Here is a 17369-nt window from a genome sequence, read left to right as displayed (position 1 = left end):
AAAGGGAAATCATGAATAAAACAACACAAGTTTATTTCCCAAACAATTTCATTTTCCTCAGAGGTCGGAGAAGAAGGGGGTGGGTATTTTTTCTTAATGTAAACTTTATTAGAAGAGATAAAGCGGATGTGACACGTATGATCAGCCGTATGATGTTCAATAGGGCCTATATTTTTCTGACTTTACTTATTAGGCCACGTTAACGCTTTAAAATTTGTTTAGTGTTTTTCCGAAAAAAAAAACAACTAAATTCTACGTATAAATTAGCATATTGAATACTAAAATTCTACCCAAAGTCTAAATTAATCGGCACAGACATGAAAAGTGCAGGAGCTAGCCTAGCTAGCCTGCTAGCCTACGTTTTGTAGACCACATATTGAGCGTGTCTTGGCTGGAAATACAGGTAGACTGAAATCGAGGCTCAGGTGTGCCAAATGTGAACACTGGATGTGTCGAATCGGTTCAAGTTGCAAAGCAGGTGAGCTTATCAGATTGAAATGAATTTTATATGAATTAAGCATATTTTGGAAATGATGTCAATGCTGTTGGCTCCATCAGCTAGCATCTGATCGCATTAACACACCTGTCTCAACCTCAATTCGATGAAACGCAGTTACATTGCCCTCTAAATCTGATCGGTCTGGGGGCTGCTAAAATAGAATACACATTTTAAGTATGTGATACAATAATTTTGTAACAGACCCTGGCAGTGCACCCACCCTGTGGTCAGTGAGTAGTTCAACTTAGATAAAGTACACATGCAAGCTCGGCTGTCGTCGTGAAAACTACATATATCGACTTCAGAATACCTAACTAGTACTAGCCTACCATTGTCCATTCCTAATAAAAAGCTATCAAAATCGGTTTGAGCGTTTTTAAACGAATACAATAAATCGCTATATATATCTGTATCGCTGTATATACACTGTATTTTATCACACAGGTAATTAAAGTACCTACCTGTATACTGTGCACTAATGGCAGCTTTAACTTTAAGCACATATATTAGTAGAACATGTAAAAAACGTGAATTCCCAATACATGATTTTTCATGCTAGAACCAGGTTACAAGTATATACTAGTATATAATATACCTGGATATCTATAGTGTACCTGGTGAGAAAGACATCGCGGAGGGAAGCGTTTAGACTAAGATAAAAGTGATGTAGAAGGTATACTTTTTATTTTCATGAGAGAAGATTTTGTTTCATTTTGTACGTCTTAAAGCTTATATTGACTTACCCTCAGAGTCAGTTGTGTTTTATATAAAAGGCATACAAAAATCAATGCACACAAGATCTCCATATAGCTAATGAATAAATTAACTAGGCCTTTGATGAGAAATAATTAATGTACTGAGCAATGCCTGGATCAGTTTAATATATAGGTAATATTTCTGCCCAGATTGGAAATTTATCTGTGTAGGCCGGCTGCAGCATTTTGGATAGATTTTTTTTTTTTTTTTGACATTTAAAAAAATATTGATAATTTTCACTCAAAAAATATAAGTTATATTCAATATTCCTGCCTTTTAATTTTCTAATGTCATGATTTATGACTTTTCTAATGTTGATTTTTCTAATTATTATAGTGTCCATTGCTCACACAAGAGGAAGCCATGATGTAGGTCTTGGAGTATATTAATCATGGGTACTTTGAAAGACTTGTGATATCTTCCAGTCATGATGAAAACCCAAGCTTCCACTGACTATGAGGCGTTTGTGTTACATGGTACGGAACCATCTGGGACGTTCAATCTTATCAGTTTGTAGACTTATTTCACATCCATCGGAATTTTTTTCTGAAGCCAGACAGATGTTGGAAGCTGCCCGTCATACCAACTTGAGAAAACTCCAAGCTTTATTTGCATGCCTCTGTATCTTCTCTGTATTTTCCTTTGTATTGGTCTACTATCTTGCCTACCATGGCTGTGATAGCCATGTTCTAGTGTCCGTGACCTGTGACTGGGTGATCACATCCATGATTAAACATGAGATGGTCGATTTACGCATTCCAGTATCATCGACTGCCATGATTGATTGCGAGCCACTCTTTAATCGTGATGCAGGGCTGATGGGACAGATCAAATCCTACATGATGTCCAATCACAAAAGAGCAGCGACTCCATACTTCTATATTAAAGCTACAGAAAACTGTCAAATATTTAGAAAAGAAATGGGCTACAATGGCATGGCTACTCTTTCAACACAAGAAGAGAAGGATTTCCCCCTGGCTTTCAGTATCATGACATATAAAGACATTGAGCAAGTGGAGAGGCTGCTGAGAATGCTATACAGGCCGCAGAACTACTACTGCATTCACGTCGACATGAAGTCCTCGTACACATTCTACAGGGCACTGTTGGGGATTGCAAGCTGCTTCAGTAATGTATTTGTGGCATCTAAGCGTGTAGACGTGGCCTGGGGGGAGTACACAGTTTTGGAGGGAGACCTCGTGTGTATGAGAGATTTATTGACGTACACAAAATGGAAATATATTATCAACCTCACAGGGCAGGAGTTCCCACTGAAGACCAATGCTGAGATGGTGAAGATTCTGAAAGTATTCAATGGTGCAAATAATTTGGAAGCCACAGTTAGAAAGTAAATATTATTTCTTATGTAGTGAGCTTTGAAAGATTGCCAATTAATGTCCCACATATTCATTGGATCAGTGTGATATTTCTCACTGGTTTTCTTTGAAAGGGAACGGTACCTGATCCCTATCAATATTTTAATATTGATAAAATGAAAATGAATCAAAATTTATGCTTGTCTCACGATATTTTGGATATTTGGAAACATTATATAAGAGTTTTAATTTTTAAAAAATTACTCACAGTTTCTTCCTTTAAATTTACTCTGCCTTTATATTTATTCTTTAGCTTCGTTCAGTACAATTGCTGCACGTAAATGTTTCTTTTTCTTGCTTTTTGTCAGCTCCATTTGTGATGTAAATTTCAAATATGTTGAAACATTTGTTTAATGATAAATTATCATAATATTACAGCTATGAATATAAAAAACTACATGACAAAAGATAAAGACAATAAATAACATAACTTAAACCAATATTGTTGTTAATTTAAGGCGGGACATGTCCCGAATCAATTACCACTATGATGGGATAGAAAGAACAACCGTTAGGAAGAGTCCTCCACCTCATAACATCACAGCAGTGAAAGGTTCTGTACACATTCTTGCCTCAAGAGGTTATGTGGACTACATCATTAACAGTAAAATAGCTAACGATTTCCTGGAGTGGGTGAAAGACACTGGGTACCCGGATGAGACTTTTTTCTCCACAATGAATCACAATCCTCATCTCAAGGTCCCAGGATCTTATCTAGGTGAGACTGGATTGGGAGGCATATAAGTAATCAGGATTTTGTACATGTAGTTCTTTTAAAAATTGATAGTTTTTTCTTTCTTTTTTTTATCAAATTCAATTTTTATCAAAAAATGTGCGCACTTCATTTAAGAATTACATGTTATAAGTAAACTGTGCTTTTCACTGTATCTCCAAATTACTATGAAAAGGTGTACTTGTTTGCTTTTAATGTTGGCCTAGATGGTTCATCAGTGAATTTATATCTTATTGTAGTGAATATCTCTGTTCTCAGTCCAACTTGGGTTCTCTATATTATCCACACTGTTCTGATACAACCTTTGAAACAGTCTCCCCCACCCAAAAAAGGGGTATATTAAACAAATTTTATTTGTGGGGTGTTTAAAACTATTAGGATTTAAACACATTTTTAATATTCTGTTTCCGGATTGAGTTTCTGTAAAAAGATGATTTTAGATGTATATGTATCCTGAATACACTTTACAGACTTATTTTTATGTTTGCTTTTTTTTTTTCAAATTTTAGGTGAGCCTGAGACGAATCCTAAAATTTACCCTTTCCTGGCCCGCTACAAACTATGGCGGTATGAGAGGGACAGTTGGCGCTGTGGGGGATACTGGCAAAGGAGCATATGTGTCTATGGACTCTCCGATCTCAGACATCTGATATCTCGTAAAGAATTCTTTGCAAATAAATTTGAACTGGATTATGAATATGTGGCTTTTGACTGCATGGAAGAGTACATATTTAACCTTGCCAGGGAACATCGGTACAGACCACAGAAAATCAATATTAGCTACTATGAAAATTTGCCATTTTATAAAAATGTCATACTATGAACGTGTACTGTGCTGATTTCAGAGAGGTTGATTAACTTTAATTCTATCTACAACAAGAAATGTTTTCCTCGAAGGCTGAAGAGAGAGAGAAAGGGCTTCCTGGGATTTTATCATTTTGAATTGTCTTTTGAATGGAGAGCCCCCCCCCCCCCCAACACACACACACACACACACACATTTACGAATAGTTCAGATATATTTTATCAAGAATAATTCTTTAAAAGAGACGATATGCTGTAGAAAGTATCTTTACTTTTGGTTTTTAATAAAGTGGACCTTTTTATCATATTGTCTTATAAATACAGGATATTGGACTTCATTTAATTATTTTATGGAGGTGTCTTTTGAATTGGTCATAAATAGCAGAAAAGTGAAAAGAAAAAATGAAATAAAGCAAGGATGTCTCTTTTAAACAACAATGTATTGCATTTCATATTGCAAACATGCACTGATATAATTTGTATGACTTAAAACTAAATCCACACAAACTGGGAAAATAAATATTTTAACTTATATCTACGTGTTTACAGTGACCCAATATATCACTGGCTGTTCACATGGCAACTTTGCAGATCATCAAAGTCATTAATAATGAATTCTTGATGCAATTTACCACTTTGCTGTAAACATATTTTAACAATTCACTAAACATTTAACACCTGCATTTGTTTCATGGGATCCACTACTTCCCAAAGCAGCTTTCTAAATATTTAACAATGCCAACATTAAAGTTACACATGATAATCTGTCATGAGAAAATATGATTAATAAACAATGATTTCCATTTTTGTTTGCGTATGACAAATTAAAGACAGATTGAGAACCTAGAAGTTCTTTTAAAGATGCATCTGAAGTCTATTTTTGCCACAAAAGCGAACCAAATGCCACCATATAGTTTCAGACAGTGTAACTTGGAGAATTACCAAAAGACATCATTTCATATTACCTGAAAAAATGATATCTAAAATTTTTCTTCTGCTAGCTGCCTGTGCTATATAAAAAAAGAGGCAGAAAAGTAGGTCAGATAAGTAGTCAAATTTATAACCAAAAATTTGAAGTAGGTGCAGTTAAAAAGCTCTTTTATGGCTGAGTGAGAGATTCAGTTTATCCCTTGGCAAGTTGACTTCATGAGTTGTATAAGAAAACAGTAAAGTGGTTTATATGCGTTACTGGGAATACATGCCCCATCATCACTTGGTTCAAATGTACCTTTAAACAAGTAACCCTACAATAATTGACAATATAGTAAATGTTCTGAAAGTCAAAGACAACTCTATTAATACATATAACAACCCCAAAGAGAATTTTGAGTACAATTCTTGTGACAAGACTACATGACATGAAGTCAAAAATGAAAATACATGTGGGACACAAATATTTTAATTTCAAAGAAAAATAAATTAAAAAAAAAACTTGTTCACATATAAAGTAGGTTTTTTTTAAAGCTATTATTATTATTACCAAACCATGCATTTAATATGACATCAGGTTTACTTAATTAAGTTTAAGACTCATTCATCCAAGAACTTTTACTCTTGAAACTCAAAAAAATGTGTAGTCCATGAAATTTTCACAAATAAATTACTAAAAATAAGTAAAATTCCAGTGTATAGCAAATCTACAAAACCTGCAGGAAATAAAGATATCATGACCTTTGGATTTCATTCTTAATAAAATATGCATTGAAAATATGAAAAACTGGCCACAAAATTTTTAAGTTTAGAAAAACCTTCAGATACATCACTTTGAAGTTTTGCAATTGCAAAGAAATGACAACACTGTTACTACTGCATAAAAAGTTGCAGCAAATGATCAATAACAACTGATTCTTGGAAAATATTGATTAGAAATTACAAAAATTTGATAAAAGAAATATCTGTATCAGAATATTATCCTAACTTCAATGTAAAATATTTGAAGGTCTTTCTAGGCTACCTGCAGATGATCACCATGAACATTTCCAGGGGCGGATCCAGAGTTATTTTCTGACAGTCTTCCAAATTATCTTTTGACCGTCTTCCGACAGAAAAATTTAGATACCCGTCAATGTAATCTTGAAAATCTGACCGTCTTCTGGAAGACCCAGAAGACGTCCTAAATCCGCCCCTGATTTCTGTTGCACTATTTGTTCTGGTCTTATTCATGCTGTGTAAGGCACTCACTTATTCATGCAGCTTACATCACCATTAACATAGCTACTTTGGGAATCTTGACATTGTAACTAGATATATTTATATTACCTCAATATGGCAAACATATCTAGCAGTGGAACTAGTCGGTCCTCCCTTTTTTGAAGGGGGAGGGGGGATCTGCAAATGGTATATATAAATATATATATATATCTATATATATAAAGAGAGAGAGAGAGATAGTAGTCAAAGATCTCCAGCCACTGATGCTAGATATGACAAAACACTTAGCAGAAAACACCTTGCAGTTTAACTTGCCAGCAATTCTGTTCATTTTTTTTCTTTTTGTGGGGAGTGAGATCTTAACTCCAATAATTGTAGATATAGAGCATGTAGCCTTAATTAATCAGCCACTGATGTTGTTGATGACCACAGTTTCACTCAAATATGTGCGTGGACTGGTGTTTGGCACATTTGTACACTGCATTCAGCAGCTTGAAGAACCCAGTGTCCTTTGGTTTCTCCAGCCCTCTCATCATCCGCTGCTTCATCACAGACACAAACTCCTTGTTGCTTAGTTCACCATCCTCTGAAGAAAACAATATGCAAGTGGGTTTTACAAATAAAATAAGTTAAAAGTGAAAGTTGGTTGTAACTTTAGACTGAAACTATTGTTTTACTTCAACTCAGGGAAATAAATCTGTAGTAGTCTAATAAACCAGTCACTAACAGTGTAAAATAGTAAGCACATCATATGTTTTATGAAAGAAATGCAATATTTCATTTTTATGTTGGGTTAAAGAATTAAAATGTTGGTCTTTAGTTCTGGCAAAATTTCAATCTGAAATGGTTTTGTGAAACTGGTCTATGGTCACTATATCATCATTATTCCTCCCTTGAATTTCTGTCATACATTTCATCATAATGTGATATTTGTTCTCTAAAAATCTCCCTTAAGTTTCTTGCACAAAAATCCTATATAAAAAGTTGAATAAATACTCCCCCTCCCCAAACATATATTTTAAAGCATTCATGGACAAATCTGTTGCTTTTGTATTACATTTGCCTAGAACGATACATACAGTTAAATATGATTAATCTATTAACTAAATGACAGGGTCTGGTGGCACAAATGCTATAGCCAGTTTATCAATTGTCATAGGTATATTCACAAACTGCCAAAACATACCATTCTCATCAAAGAGTGTGAAGACTGTTTCTACTATGTGGTCACCTAAGTCAACTCCAGCCACTGTCTTTGCTACATGCTTTAATGTTTCTGAAATAGATTCACAACAATCCAATTATTAAGGATCCAGAGACAGTTTCAAAAAAGAACTTTTGACTGAAAGTTGGTGGTCTAAACTTTAAGATCAAAATTTTAGTCTACTTTGACTCAAGTTACATCAGCAGTAGGCCAAATGTATGAAATTACAAAAATATACCTGTTTTATAACAAGAAAACATGGCTATTGTTTTAGACCAAGAGTTATTCTATTTAAGTGGACCACTGCACAGTTATTTTGATATAGACAAATTAATTTAGTCTGAATGTTAAGACCAATTTTAAGCTAAAAGATTTTTGGTGTAACTGGCCAAATTAGTTGGTGTAAATGACACTTAGCTCACCAAAGAGAACTCATTTAATGACATACAAGTATGGCATGGGGGAGGACAAGGAGAGATTAGATATAGTCCCCACAGTGAACTAACCACAAGATAATTAAAAAATAAAATTAATGAAATCCATCAGATATGTTATGCACTAAGAATGAAGGAGTAATTTCTCTCCAAGCAGCAGCTTATATTTAAAAAAGCTGTATATCTCCTATTTTATAATGAATTAATAAATATAAATATTATTATCATAAATATAATTATTAGCCTTGTTGTTGTTGTCCAATGAACTTAATTAAATATTAATGAAAATACTCCCATACCTTGATCAATAGAGGCCCCTGCTATATGGTAGAAAGTCAAAGCAGTATCCACATCTCCAATGTTCTTCAAGAAGTGATAGAACTTTACATAGTCCTCAAAGGTGATGCCCTGCAACCAAAAAGATTGTTTACATCAATACATTTCAGACCATGAAACACTGTAAATGCAAACAATTATGTTATCCCATGTTCTCAGTACATACCACATTTTGAACCAAGCTTAAGTCAGCTGATACAAGTGCTACTGAAAATGGCCCAACTGCAATTTCAGTCCAAATTTGGGCTAACTTTGCTCTACTTATTATAGAATTGGACTTAAATTGGTCTTTCTAATAAATTAGATTTATTATAATAAATAATATACTATAATACATAAATAAAATGGTGCAGAGATGGGTATTAATTTATTAATATGTCAAAAGTGTTACTGTGTAATACACACCTGTGAAGCCTCTCCTTTGAATTTCTTCTTTATCCTCTTCAGCATCTTGGTCCTTCTGACATCTGACATGCCTGCGTACATGATGAGACTCATTGCAAAATCTCTTTCTGTTATCTTTCCATCTTCTGGTTCACATTTTTCAAACTAAAAAATATTTGATTAGACGAGATTGTGATAAAATCAATCAATCAACCAAATGGTGATAAGTACACCTCTATCAGATCATGATGTCATATTTTCACAACTGTAGATTAATTTTCTGTATTAAATTCTATAAAATTAAAGATAGTGGATCAACTGATTCAAAAATGGACAATAAAATAGATACAGCTTGCATAAGTGTTTTCTTATGTAATATACAAATTATTTTGTTTGCTGTTAAAATTGTATTCCTGGCCTTAAAATTCCTTTAAATAAATCATCACAAAAATGCTGACGTTCCCATCAGAGATGGTGACTAAGATCCACCAGAGTAAAGATGTAACCCAAGACTGACAAATATTGTAAGTGCAAAAATAGATTCAAAATAAGAAAAAAAAATGTGTATATAACCTTAACAGGATGTCAAATAATCTACATACACCTTTGTTCAGAACTGTTAACACTGACTTCAGAAGAATTCCACACCTACCTCCAGTCTCATGACCTCCATTTGCAGCTTGCCCTGGAACTTGAGGAACTCCTCAACGGTCAGTTTGCCGTCACATTTGGGTCCAAAGAAATAACAAGCCAGAGCTGTGTTGGTGTGCTTTATCACACTGTCTCCTGTATCGCGGTGTCTTTGACCCACACTGGTTTGAGCACGGATCACACCCTGAACCTGGGGATGTAATTTGGGTGTCAAATCACATGTAAGGCTTCCATTTTTTCAATTTGAATTTTAAAGAACTTATGTTAGATACATTAAAAACTACCCAGCCACAAATGATAACTGCACTGCGTAAAAGTAGGTGACATTACACAAAACTGGAAATTAAGTATTATATCAATAATCTATCCAAATCAAGAGGATTCAATAAATGGGTACCTTTTCAAACTCTCCAAAATCCAACTCTCCGTCTCCGTTCAGATCAAACATTTTAAAGGCCAGTTCAAACTGCTTTTGTGGAGCTGCAAGGTTGAGTTATTTAAGTGATACACAACAGTTACTTTTACAGAGTTCTAGTTAATTGGTTACTGAGACTACATTTCCAACCCAAATTTCCATAGATGAGATATATTTAATGAGAAATTTTGCTAATACAATTGCTAAAATTTCCAATTACTATTTAATGAGAAACTGAGAAACATCAATAGGCTATGAGTACAAAGCAATGTCTACCATTCTATGGCTCTAACACAGGAAACTAACTTTACAATGTCTAGTGACATTTTTCACCAATTTCAATGCATGTACTACACAATTTTCATTTCTTTATTTCATTTTAATGTTGAAAGAATAAAAGATATGGATTGTATTATACAAAGCACAAAAAATGAGGGTGACCTTCAAACAAGCTTACCGGACAATAAAGTTAGGAGAAAAATATAATCGTTAAATGCTACAAGGGCATGTTCCCCAAGTGCATTAAACACACTGTCTTGCGATACATTACGCGCAACACTGTCCTTCTGAAACAAACAAAAACAAAAATATATCTTATTTGAGAGCTTCCCTCCTGAACAGTCACTCAGTTCCTGTCAACTGAGTGACAACTTCATCTGTCAAAAACTGAGACATGCAGTCTGAACCCAGATAATTTACATTCCAGCTCTTTCATTTAACAAACTCTGCTTTTGTCATGTTGTACGCCTGCTGCAAGAGGAGGGCGGAAATACTGGGAAAACTGTCATGTCTCACTTGGACAGTAAGAAAACTAGTAAGCACATGTAAGCACGCACCCACGTAAGCACACACACAAAGGAATTTACTTTGTTTAAGTCTACTTGTAATGTTAACCAGTTAAACTGTAAGCCAAAAGGGTCAGGTACACCTTTACAAAATAAGCTTTAAATTAACTGTTATTCAATGACATAAAAATGAACTGTAAATCAATGAGATGAAAAGAAAATACAAAATAAATTTAATGAGAATGTGTTAACTATTTACTAAAATAGCAACAGTGAACTTACAACAAGTTTCAGGAGTTATAACAATTAAAATCACAACCAGGAATGTAAAATGAAACACATGGAATACAGGTTTAAAGTACAGGTGCAAAGTTACTGTGGATTTTTCAAGTATTTACATAACCATGACGTAGGACGGTAGGGTAGAAATGGGAGACTATATTGCACAAAAAGATATCAACCATAGCAGAAAGTTATTATACCTTTTCAAAACAGACATGCCTTATATCAGGATTCTTGGGAGTATTCAAACCTAGCTCTGGTATTGGGTTTCAGTTCAAATTCCCTTATCATACTTATTTCATTATTGAAATAGTCAAAAAACAACCTCTGTTATCAAGGTGGGGAGGGAACCTTCATTCACAGGTCTGAAGTTTTGTTTTAAAAATATTTTCCCAAAAAATAAATAAACAGTGAAATATATAAAAAGGTGCTCCTGAAGAACATTTCAAGGAAGAAAACATGGAAACGAAAACAATTCAATTCACTCACCAAATAAAGGTGTTCATATTCCTTTAAATAAAGATTTTAATTTTGTTCTCAATCTCCATTATGAAATAAAATATACGCTGCTACAATCATAATACCTGCTTTAATTATCTATCATTCAAACTTGAACAAGTACTCCCGTGACACAAAAAAACAAACATTATTAAATGGTTTATGAGCACAAGTTCTTGAATTTACCGATACACATGTAGGTCTTTAATCATCCTAGTCACCATACATATTGCAGCAATTTCAAAGCTTTTAACAGCCAACTTACCTTAATATCAAACTTTTTAAACTGATCAAGCCCAAGCCCTGTAAAATAAAATCCAAACATTCACTCATAGTTATACACCTTTATCCCAACCAGTATTCATAACTCATCTTAAAACCAAAGACTCATGTTTTACAAGTATTAATATTGGAAAATCCCACAATATGTCCAATTAAAGAAATAATTTCTTCCTGTTTTACATATAGGACAAACAAATATCATTTATTAATTTTATTAATAGTTTAAGAATATCATATCAATAAGGTATTCTAATCCTATTCATTTTGTTGAGCTATAATGGATTGTTTTGAAGAAACAAAACATGAGAATTTGGTGCATTATTTATCCACCCCATATTTTTTACCTTCTGGCTGTTTCATTCCTGGAGTAAGAGATCTCACAAAATCTTCAGGAGTCATATAGATTTCCCCTGAATCCTGCTCCTGCAAGGTGGCAAAGTAGCGGAATATCTTATCTGGGGTAGAATAGGCTCGTATGCGGTCCTCATAGGCAATGATCTGAAAGATAAATAAATCATTGGAATGAAATAAAATAAGGGTATGTTTTAATTGTGAATTGTGAAGTGATCTAAGGGGTGCACTGAATCAATATGATCAAATTTAGTTTTCATCATGTACAGAGTATAAGAGGAGAAAAGAGATGGGTGGGTGGGTGGTTAAACACGAAAAAAAAAAAAAAAAGACAAATCCAACAGATCATAAGTATTTCAGATTTCATCTCAATATATTTTTCTCCTTAGTGAATACATGAAATACAAACATTCACACAGAGGACAAATTGTCAAAGATGATAATCACTTTTCGGTCTCTAAATCCAACTTTCTTTTTCTTTTTCTTCTTATCTCCCTCCTCCTCCTCTCCCTCAGGCTGTTCGACCACCTGTGGTTGTTCTCCCTCCACCTCTTTAGCCTTACTTGATGTCTTGGAGTCAACCCAATCCTTTACTTCGTCAGGTCTTAAATGAAAACATATTCCAATGCATCAATATATGCAGGACCATCAAAGTGGACGTTCAACAAATAGTGCTAAAATTATACTTGTAAATTTAGAATACTTACTAGAAAAAAATCTTAAATTTTTCCTATTTTATCCTGGGTAAGGCTACATTCAACTGCTATAATAATAATAATAATAATAATAATAATAATAATAATAATAATAATAATAAACAAGAATAACAACTCACCCATTGAAAAAAATATAATATATAACTGCACATCCTAAAGAAAAAAGACATATAATCTGTGTCTTGCTATCTCTTGGTCTTTGGTGTCCAAAGTTTGAATACAAGACCTTTGGATCGGTAGGTTTGCGTTTCCTTTTCAAAGAGTTGCTTGCCTGTAGTGATGCCCTTTTCTCCATGGCAGCCAGTTCCTTAGCGATAGCCTGCTGTGTCTCTTTTGAACTGAGGCGTCTGGCATTAGGCAGTAGCACACAGGTCCTGGAGACTCTGCAGAGCACAATGGCTGCCGAAGAAGTGCGGAGGAAAAACATGGTTGTTTTTTACCTAAATCACAAATAAAATAATGTTAAAGCAATGAATATTCATTTTCATAGACTAATTAATTACATCAATGATGTATACCCACATATACTTTCTTGAAGGTACGTGTAGTTCCCTCGGTTTGTCTTGAGCTATTTAATTATAACAATATTTACCTGTACTGTGCTAAACAAAATAATGCACAGTGCTTGTTATTGCCTAATAAACATACAGTAAAAGATACTTATACAACACTCGATTTTAGCCATAAAAGAAAAAAAGTTGTAGTTTAAATAGTAGTTTAAATATTTTATCTGTTTAGTCAAATTTGAAGTAAATCTGTAAACTCATGTACCGTATGGGGATAACACGAGTTGAGTAGCATGCGCTAGCCCCTCACAAGAGAGGTATACAAAATATATAATGTTATAACTGTATTAAACTGGATAGTGGAAAATGCATTTATTTAGTTTATGACGCGTAAGAGTTGACTATACTTTGCCATATTATGAAATGAGAGAAAGTCGAATGTTTAGACACTGGACTACCCACTACCTGCTGCGCATGCAGCAGTAATAATGCTTTAATGTTCTCAATAAATGTTAGGACTTCAATAACATTAATTTCACTTCTTCCATCTAACAGCTGAGTTGTTCTTACCAGAGAGTGCTAATTTTAATCTGTCATTGATGTAGACAAGATCGTGGAAGAAAATACTTTTTGTTGATATTATTTTGTCCACCTTACCACCATGTTGGTTATCGCGAGATTTGTTACTTGCGTTCGCGAGACTTCCGGGAACTCCAAGGCAAGTCAGAACTTGTCCAATCAAACCAATCAAAACAAAGGCTATAAATAGTTCCCGCCATTTTAAGTGATTTGGCGCGAAGAAGCCGTCTCCCGCGGAATTTTAGAGCACCTTTGTCATCGGAGCCATCTCGAGATACTGCAAGACGTTAAATTAAGATTTTCGACTTAAAGCAGTTTGCGAAACTCCGATTATCTTATAAAAGTTTTTATTTGTTAGTGATATCAACAGAACAAGATGTTTGAGGCAAGATTAGTACAAGGTTCTTTGCTGAAGAAGGTTTTGGAGGCAGTCAAAGATTTGTTGACTGATGGCTCTTTTGAATGCAGCGATAATGGCATTAGCCTACAAGCTATGGACAGTTCTCACGTTAGTCTTGTGTCTTTACTCCTCAGGAGTGAAGGGTTCGACACTTTCAGATGTGACAGGAATATGTCACTGGGAATCAACCTAGCAAGGTACTGTGAATTCCTTAATTCGAGACTGATTGTTTGACATTTGTGTAAACAACATTATTGGCGGGGTTTGAAATAACTAGGAAGTATCAGATACCTCCTAAAGTGTACATTTGTCCAACTTAACCAAAGTTAAAAATCATAGGATTCCTGCATTTTCTGATTTCTAGTACCAGAATTAGACATCATTTGCAAATGCACATATACAGTTCTTTATTCTTTTCCCTTTGAAGTGAAATTTCATGAATAATGTGAAACTTGAAAGACTGCTTAAATATTAAAAGTTTATATCATATAACAGTGACAGGGTTCCCTGTATATTTCAGTTAACTGCTAGACATCTTATTTGGCTTATGAAGATCAATGTACTAGTAAATAATTTTTCTGCGTTTCTGCCAAGTCCATCATCAGTTAATGTTGAGTTTTGATTTTGCTAAATAAGCCTGTTATTTTCTTAGCAACTTTATTGAAGAGTGAACATTAAATGCCTTTATTTCTGATGTCAGCAGTGAAACATATGTATCAACATGCCCTAAATACAAAGTTCAGATAATGGCTGCTTGATAGAGAGGCCATTGTGTTTTGCAATGCATAGTCTATCCAGTAAAAATACTCAAAACATATAGTCAGCTGGTGTAAAAAGAAGAAAGAAAAAGAGAAATGCACAATTTATTTGTCAATATATATTTAAAAATAATCTCAGACGTTTTGAATTCTTACTTTTTCAGCATGGCCAAGATTCTCAAGTGTGCAGGCAATGACGATGTAGTCACCATCAAAGCTGTTGACAATCCAGACACAGTCACATACATGTTTGAATCCCCAAGTATGTTGTTACAAATGTAGTAGGCATGGTTTTTCAAACTGGCTCACTTTTCTTTCTTTCTTTGAACTGTCCATTCATCTCTCCATGTTGGATAGATATATTTGCTTTAATACTTTGATGCATATTTTAGTTAATAAATCAACAATTTGAAAAACATTGAACTTAGACAGATTGAAATTCCACGGCATTTCAAATGTCAATTTGATGGGAAGGCCTTGGCAATCAAATGATGTACTTTTCTGTTCCAGACCAAGACAAAGTGTCTGACTATGAAATGAAACTGGTAGACTTGGATGGAGACCACCTGGGAATTCCAGTAAGTAAACTTTATTTTGTTCAGTAGCCCATTTTCCAAATGTTTAGGTGCTTTTGAGATTAACTTACACTCTTAAAATATGACAAGTTTAATGAAATTTAATATTACTTGATGCAGAAATGTTTTGTGCATTTCTTGGTGTATTGTACTTCTCTATGAATTGTATCTGTTGGACTAATTGAGGAAAATTGGTTCTAGGAAACAGACTACAGTTGTGTGATCAAGCTCCCCTCGGCAGAATTCCAGCGTATATGCCGCGACCTCAGCCAAATCAGCGAGTCTGTAGTGATCTGCTGCACCAAGGAAGGAGTGAGATTCTCAGCGTCAGGAGATATGGGCACAGGTAATATGAATATACACACAGCAATGAAAATTATAATTTCATAATATTTTGCAGATCGAGGTTAGTAAATTTAGCATCACAAGATGCTAAGTCATGAGCATGGAATTTATTACATAGTCATGGTAATTTTTTACCATGTTCCACCTGAGCTTTTGTTTTCATCCTGTAACAATAGATGTTTTTGTTCTGTGTTAGTTTGTCATTTGGGTGAGGTATAACTAAAACTTGTTCTTAGTTAAAGATAAGTATTACCAAATACATAATTGATGAATTTCATTATTATTATTATTTTTTTGTGAGAAATGTACATTTTACCATCTTGGTCTGTATGACTGGAGATGTTAAAAAATCCATTTTTATTTGAAGGTAACATAAAATTGGTGCAGAATTCCAATGTTGACAAGGAAGAGGAAGCTGTGACAATTGAGATGCAGGAGCCAGTTACCTTGACCTTTGCTCTTCGTTACCTGAACTTTTTCACAAAGGCCACGCCTCTTTCCAATCAAGTGACCCTGTCAATGTCTCCAGAGATTCCATTAGGTAAGTTGATTTGAAATGGCAGATCTATGGGCTGGGCAGTGGGTACCCGTCCTTATACAGCGCACACAATATTTCTTTTTAATGAAGTGTAACTGATAAATCTGTCAAAATAGACCAAATTTTATGTTGAAAGCTAAGAATAATTTGAGTTCTTAAAGGTTCCACTCTAAAGTAAATAAATTGTAGCAAGATGCTTAAAATATTTATAAAAATGTGAACAGTTAAACTGTTAATTAATTTTTTTGACCAAATTGATCATTTTTCAATCAGTTCGCTTGTAGGGCCTTTATGTTGAGAAAGGGGTCAACATTGGTGACGTTTTTTTGTTCTGATTTCAGTGGTGGAATACAAGATTGCTGATATGGGCCATGTCCGCTATTACTTGGCACCAAAGATTGAAGATCAAGAAGAAAGTTAAAGCCTTCCAGAAAGAAAGGAAGACTTGATGACTCACCAGTGTAATAATTTTATTACAGTCTGTAACAGTCTGTCTGACTGAAAGGATTTATATTGTGAATGCAGTATATTATATAACATAATACCCTTGAATGAGGACGTCATTTTATGTGTAATTTCTGGTGTCATCCGATGTTGTCTTAGATGTAAATTTTTGTACAGTGTAGAATTTAATCATTTCATAACTGAAGCAACAATTTTTCCAAGAAGCTGGACTTGTTTGGATGATCTTACTGGGCAGTTTGTGGGATACATTATGGACAGTGAATACTTGGAATTGAGTTGCAAATATACATTTATATATACTCATATTTAAATAGTTTTCTATGTGAATTATTTGTCATTATATATCTGGTGAGCTTCACTAGAATTCATGAATGTAGAATTTTGTTTCTATCCAAAAAAAAAAAAAAACAACTAATATATGAGGTATGAACGGGAGGTGAGGGGAGTTGAAGACACTGGGGTTGGAATCCTTTAAAATGATGAGCTGAGTAATTAGACCTGTTTAGACCAACTACAATAATTTCATTTGCCCATCGTTGGATTGTT

General features: G+C 34.2%; 3 protein-coding genes across 4 annotated transcripts; 2 read left to right on the top strand and 1 right to left on the bottom strand.

The window, feature by feature from the left end:
- The first annotated feature begins 366 nt into the window (after positions 1–366).
- On the top strand, positions 367–5806 carry LOC106173735 (beta-1,3-galactosyl-O-glycosyl-glycoprotein beta-1,6-N-acetylglucosaminyltransferase 4). Its single transcript, XM_013554962.2, has 4 exons — positions 367–478; positions 1592–2603; positions 3090–3349; positions 3874–5806. Exons 2-4 carry the CDS (start codon positions 1711–1713, stop codon positions 4185–4187), a joined length of 1467 nt encoding a protein of 488 aa, XP_013410416.1. The 5' UTR covers positions 367–478; positions 1592–1710; the 3' UTR covers positions 4188–5806.
- On the bottom strand, positions 4590–13869 carry LOC106173734 (calcium uptake protein 1, mitochondrial). Of its 2 annotated transcripts, XM_013554960.2 has the most exons (13): positions 13734–13869; positions 12777–13097; positions 12389–12545; positions 11935–12088; positions 11574–11611; positions 11300–11320; positions 10201–10309; positions 9726–9808; positions 9330–9518; positions 8699–8842; positions 8257–8365; positions 7506–7595; positions 4590–6905 (listed from the first exon to the last, which is right to left on the bottom strand). In XM_013554960.2, the coding sequence occupies exons 2-13, from the start codon at positions 13082–13084 to the stop codon at positions 6754–6756; spliced, it is 1554 nt and encodes a 517-aa protein (XP_013410414.2). In that variant the 5' UTR covers positions 13085–13097; positions 13734–13869; the 3' UTR covers positions 4590–6753. The 2 variants fall into 2 exon arrangements, with proteins under 2 accessions (XP_013410414.2, XP_013410415.2); XM_013554961.2 differs by lacking the exon at positions 11300–11320.
- Positions 13870–13938: 69 nt separating this feature from the next.
- Positions 13939–17128, top strand: LOC106164074 (DNA sliding clamp PCNA). Its single transcript, XM_013541866.2, has 6 exons — positions 13939–14339; positions 15065–15162; positions 15411–15478; positions 15677–15821; positions 16188–16361; positions 16700–17128. Exons 1-6 carry the CDS (start codon positions 14119–14121, stop codon positions 16777–16779), a joined length of 786 nt encoding a protein of 261 aa, XP_013397320.1. The 5' UTR covers positions 13939–14118; the 3' UTR covers positions 16780–17128.
- The last annotated feature ends 241 nt before the right edge of the window (positions 17129–17369 follow it).

The sequence above is a fragment of the Lingula anatina genome, chromosome 2 (assembly GCF_051362555.1).
Source record: "Lingula anatina isolate TDL-2025a chromosome 2, LinAna3.0, whole genome shotgun sequence".
In the NCBI taxonomy this organism is placed as follows: domain Eukaryota; kingdom Metazoa; phylum Brachiopoda; class Lingulata; order Lingulida; family Lingulidae; genus Lingula; species Lingula anatina.
Note: the sequence above shows the minus strand (reverse complement) of the source record. Positions and strands in the feature narration are given on the sequence as shown.

What these genes read in the sequence shown, in the direction of transcription:
- LOC106173735 (XM_013554962.2), top strand. Translation starts at nt 1,711, where the DNA reads ATGAGGCGTTTGTGTTACATGGTACGGAACCATCTGGGACGTTCAATC. An exon ending in TTGGAAGCCACAGTTAGAAA is followed by an intron (nt 2,604 to 3,089) that starts GTAAATATTATT and finishes TGTTAATTTAAG; the next exon opens with GCGGGACATGTCCCGAATCA. An exon ending in GGTCCCAGGATCTTATCTAG is followed by an intron (nt 3,350 to 3,873) that starts GTGAGACTGGAT and finishes TTCAAATTTTAG; the next exon opens with GTGAGCCTGAGACGAATCCT.
- LOC106164074 (XM_013541866.2), top strand. Translation starts at nt 14,119, where the DNA reads ATGTTTGAGGCAAGATTAGTACAAGGTTCTTTGCTGAAGAAGGTTTTG. An exon ending in GAGACCACCTGGGAATTCCA is followed by an intron (nt 15,479 to 15,676) that starts GTAAGTAAACTT and finishes AATTGGTTCTAG; the next exon opens with GAAACAGACTACAGTTGTGT. An exon ending in GTCAGGAGATATGGGCACAG is followed by an intron (nt 15,822 to 16,187) that starts GTAATATGAATA and finishes TTTTATTTGAAG; the next exon opens with GTAACATAAAATTGGTGCAG.
- LOC106173734 (XM_013554960.2), bottom strand. Translation starts at nt 13,084, where the DNA reads ATGTTTTTCCTCCGCACTTCTTCGGCAGCCATTGTGCTCTGCAGAGTC. An exon ending in TCAAAGGAGAGGCTTCACAG is followed by an intron (nt 8,366 to 8,698) that starts GTGTGTATTACA and finishes TTTTGGTTGCAG; the next exon opens with GGCATCACCTTTGAGGACTA. An exon ending in CACACTCTTTGATGAGAATG is followed by an intron (nt 6,906 to 7,505) that starts GTATGTTTTGGC and finishes TGTTTTCTTCAG; the next exon opens with AGGATGGTGAACTAAGCAAC.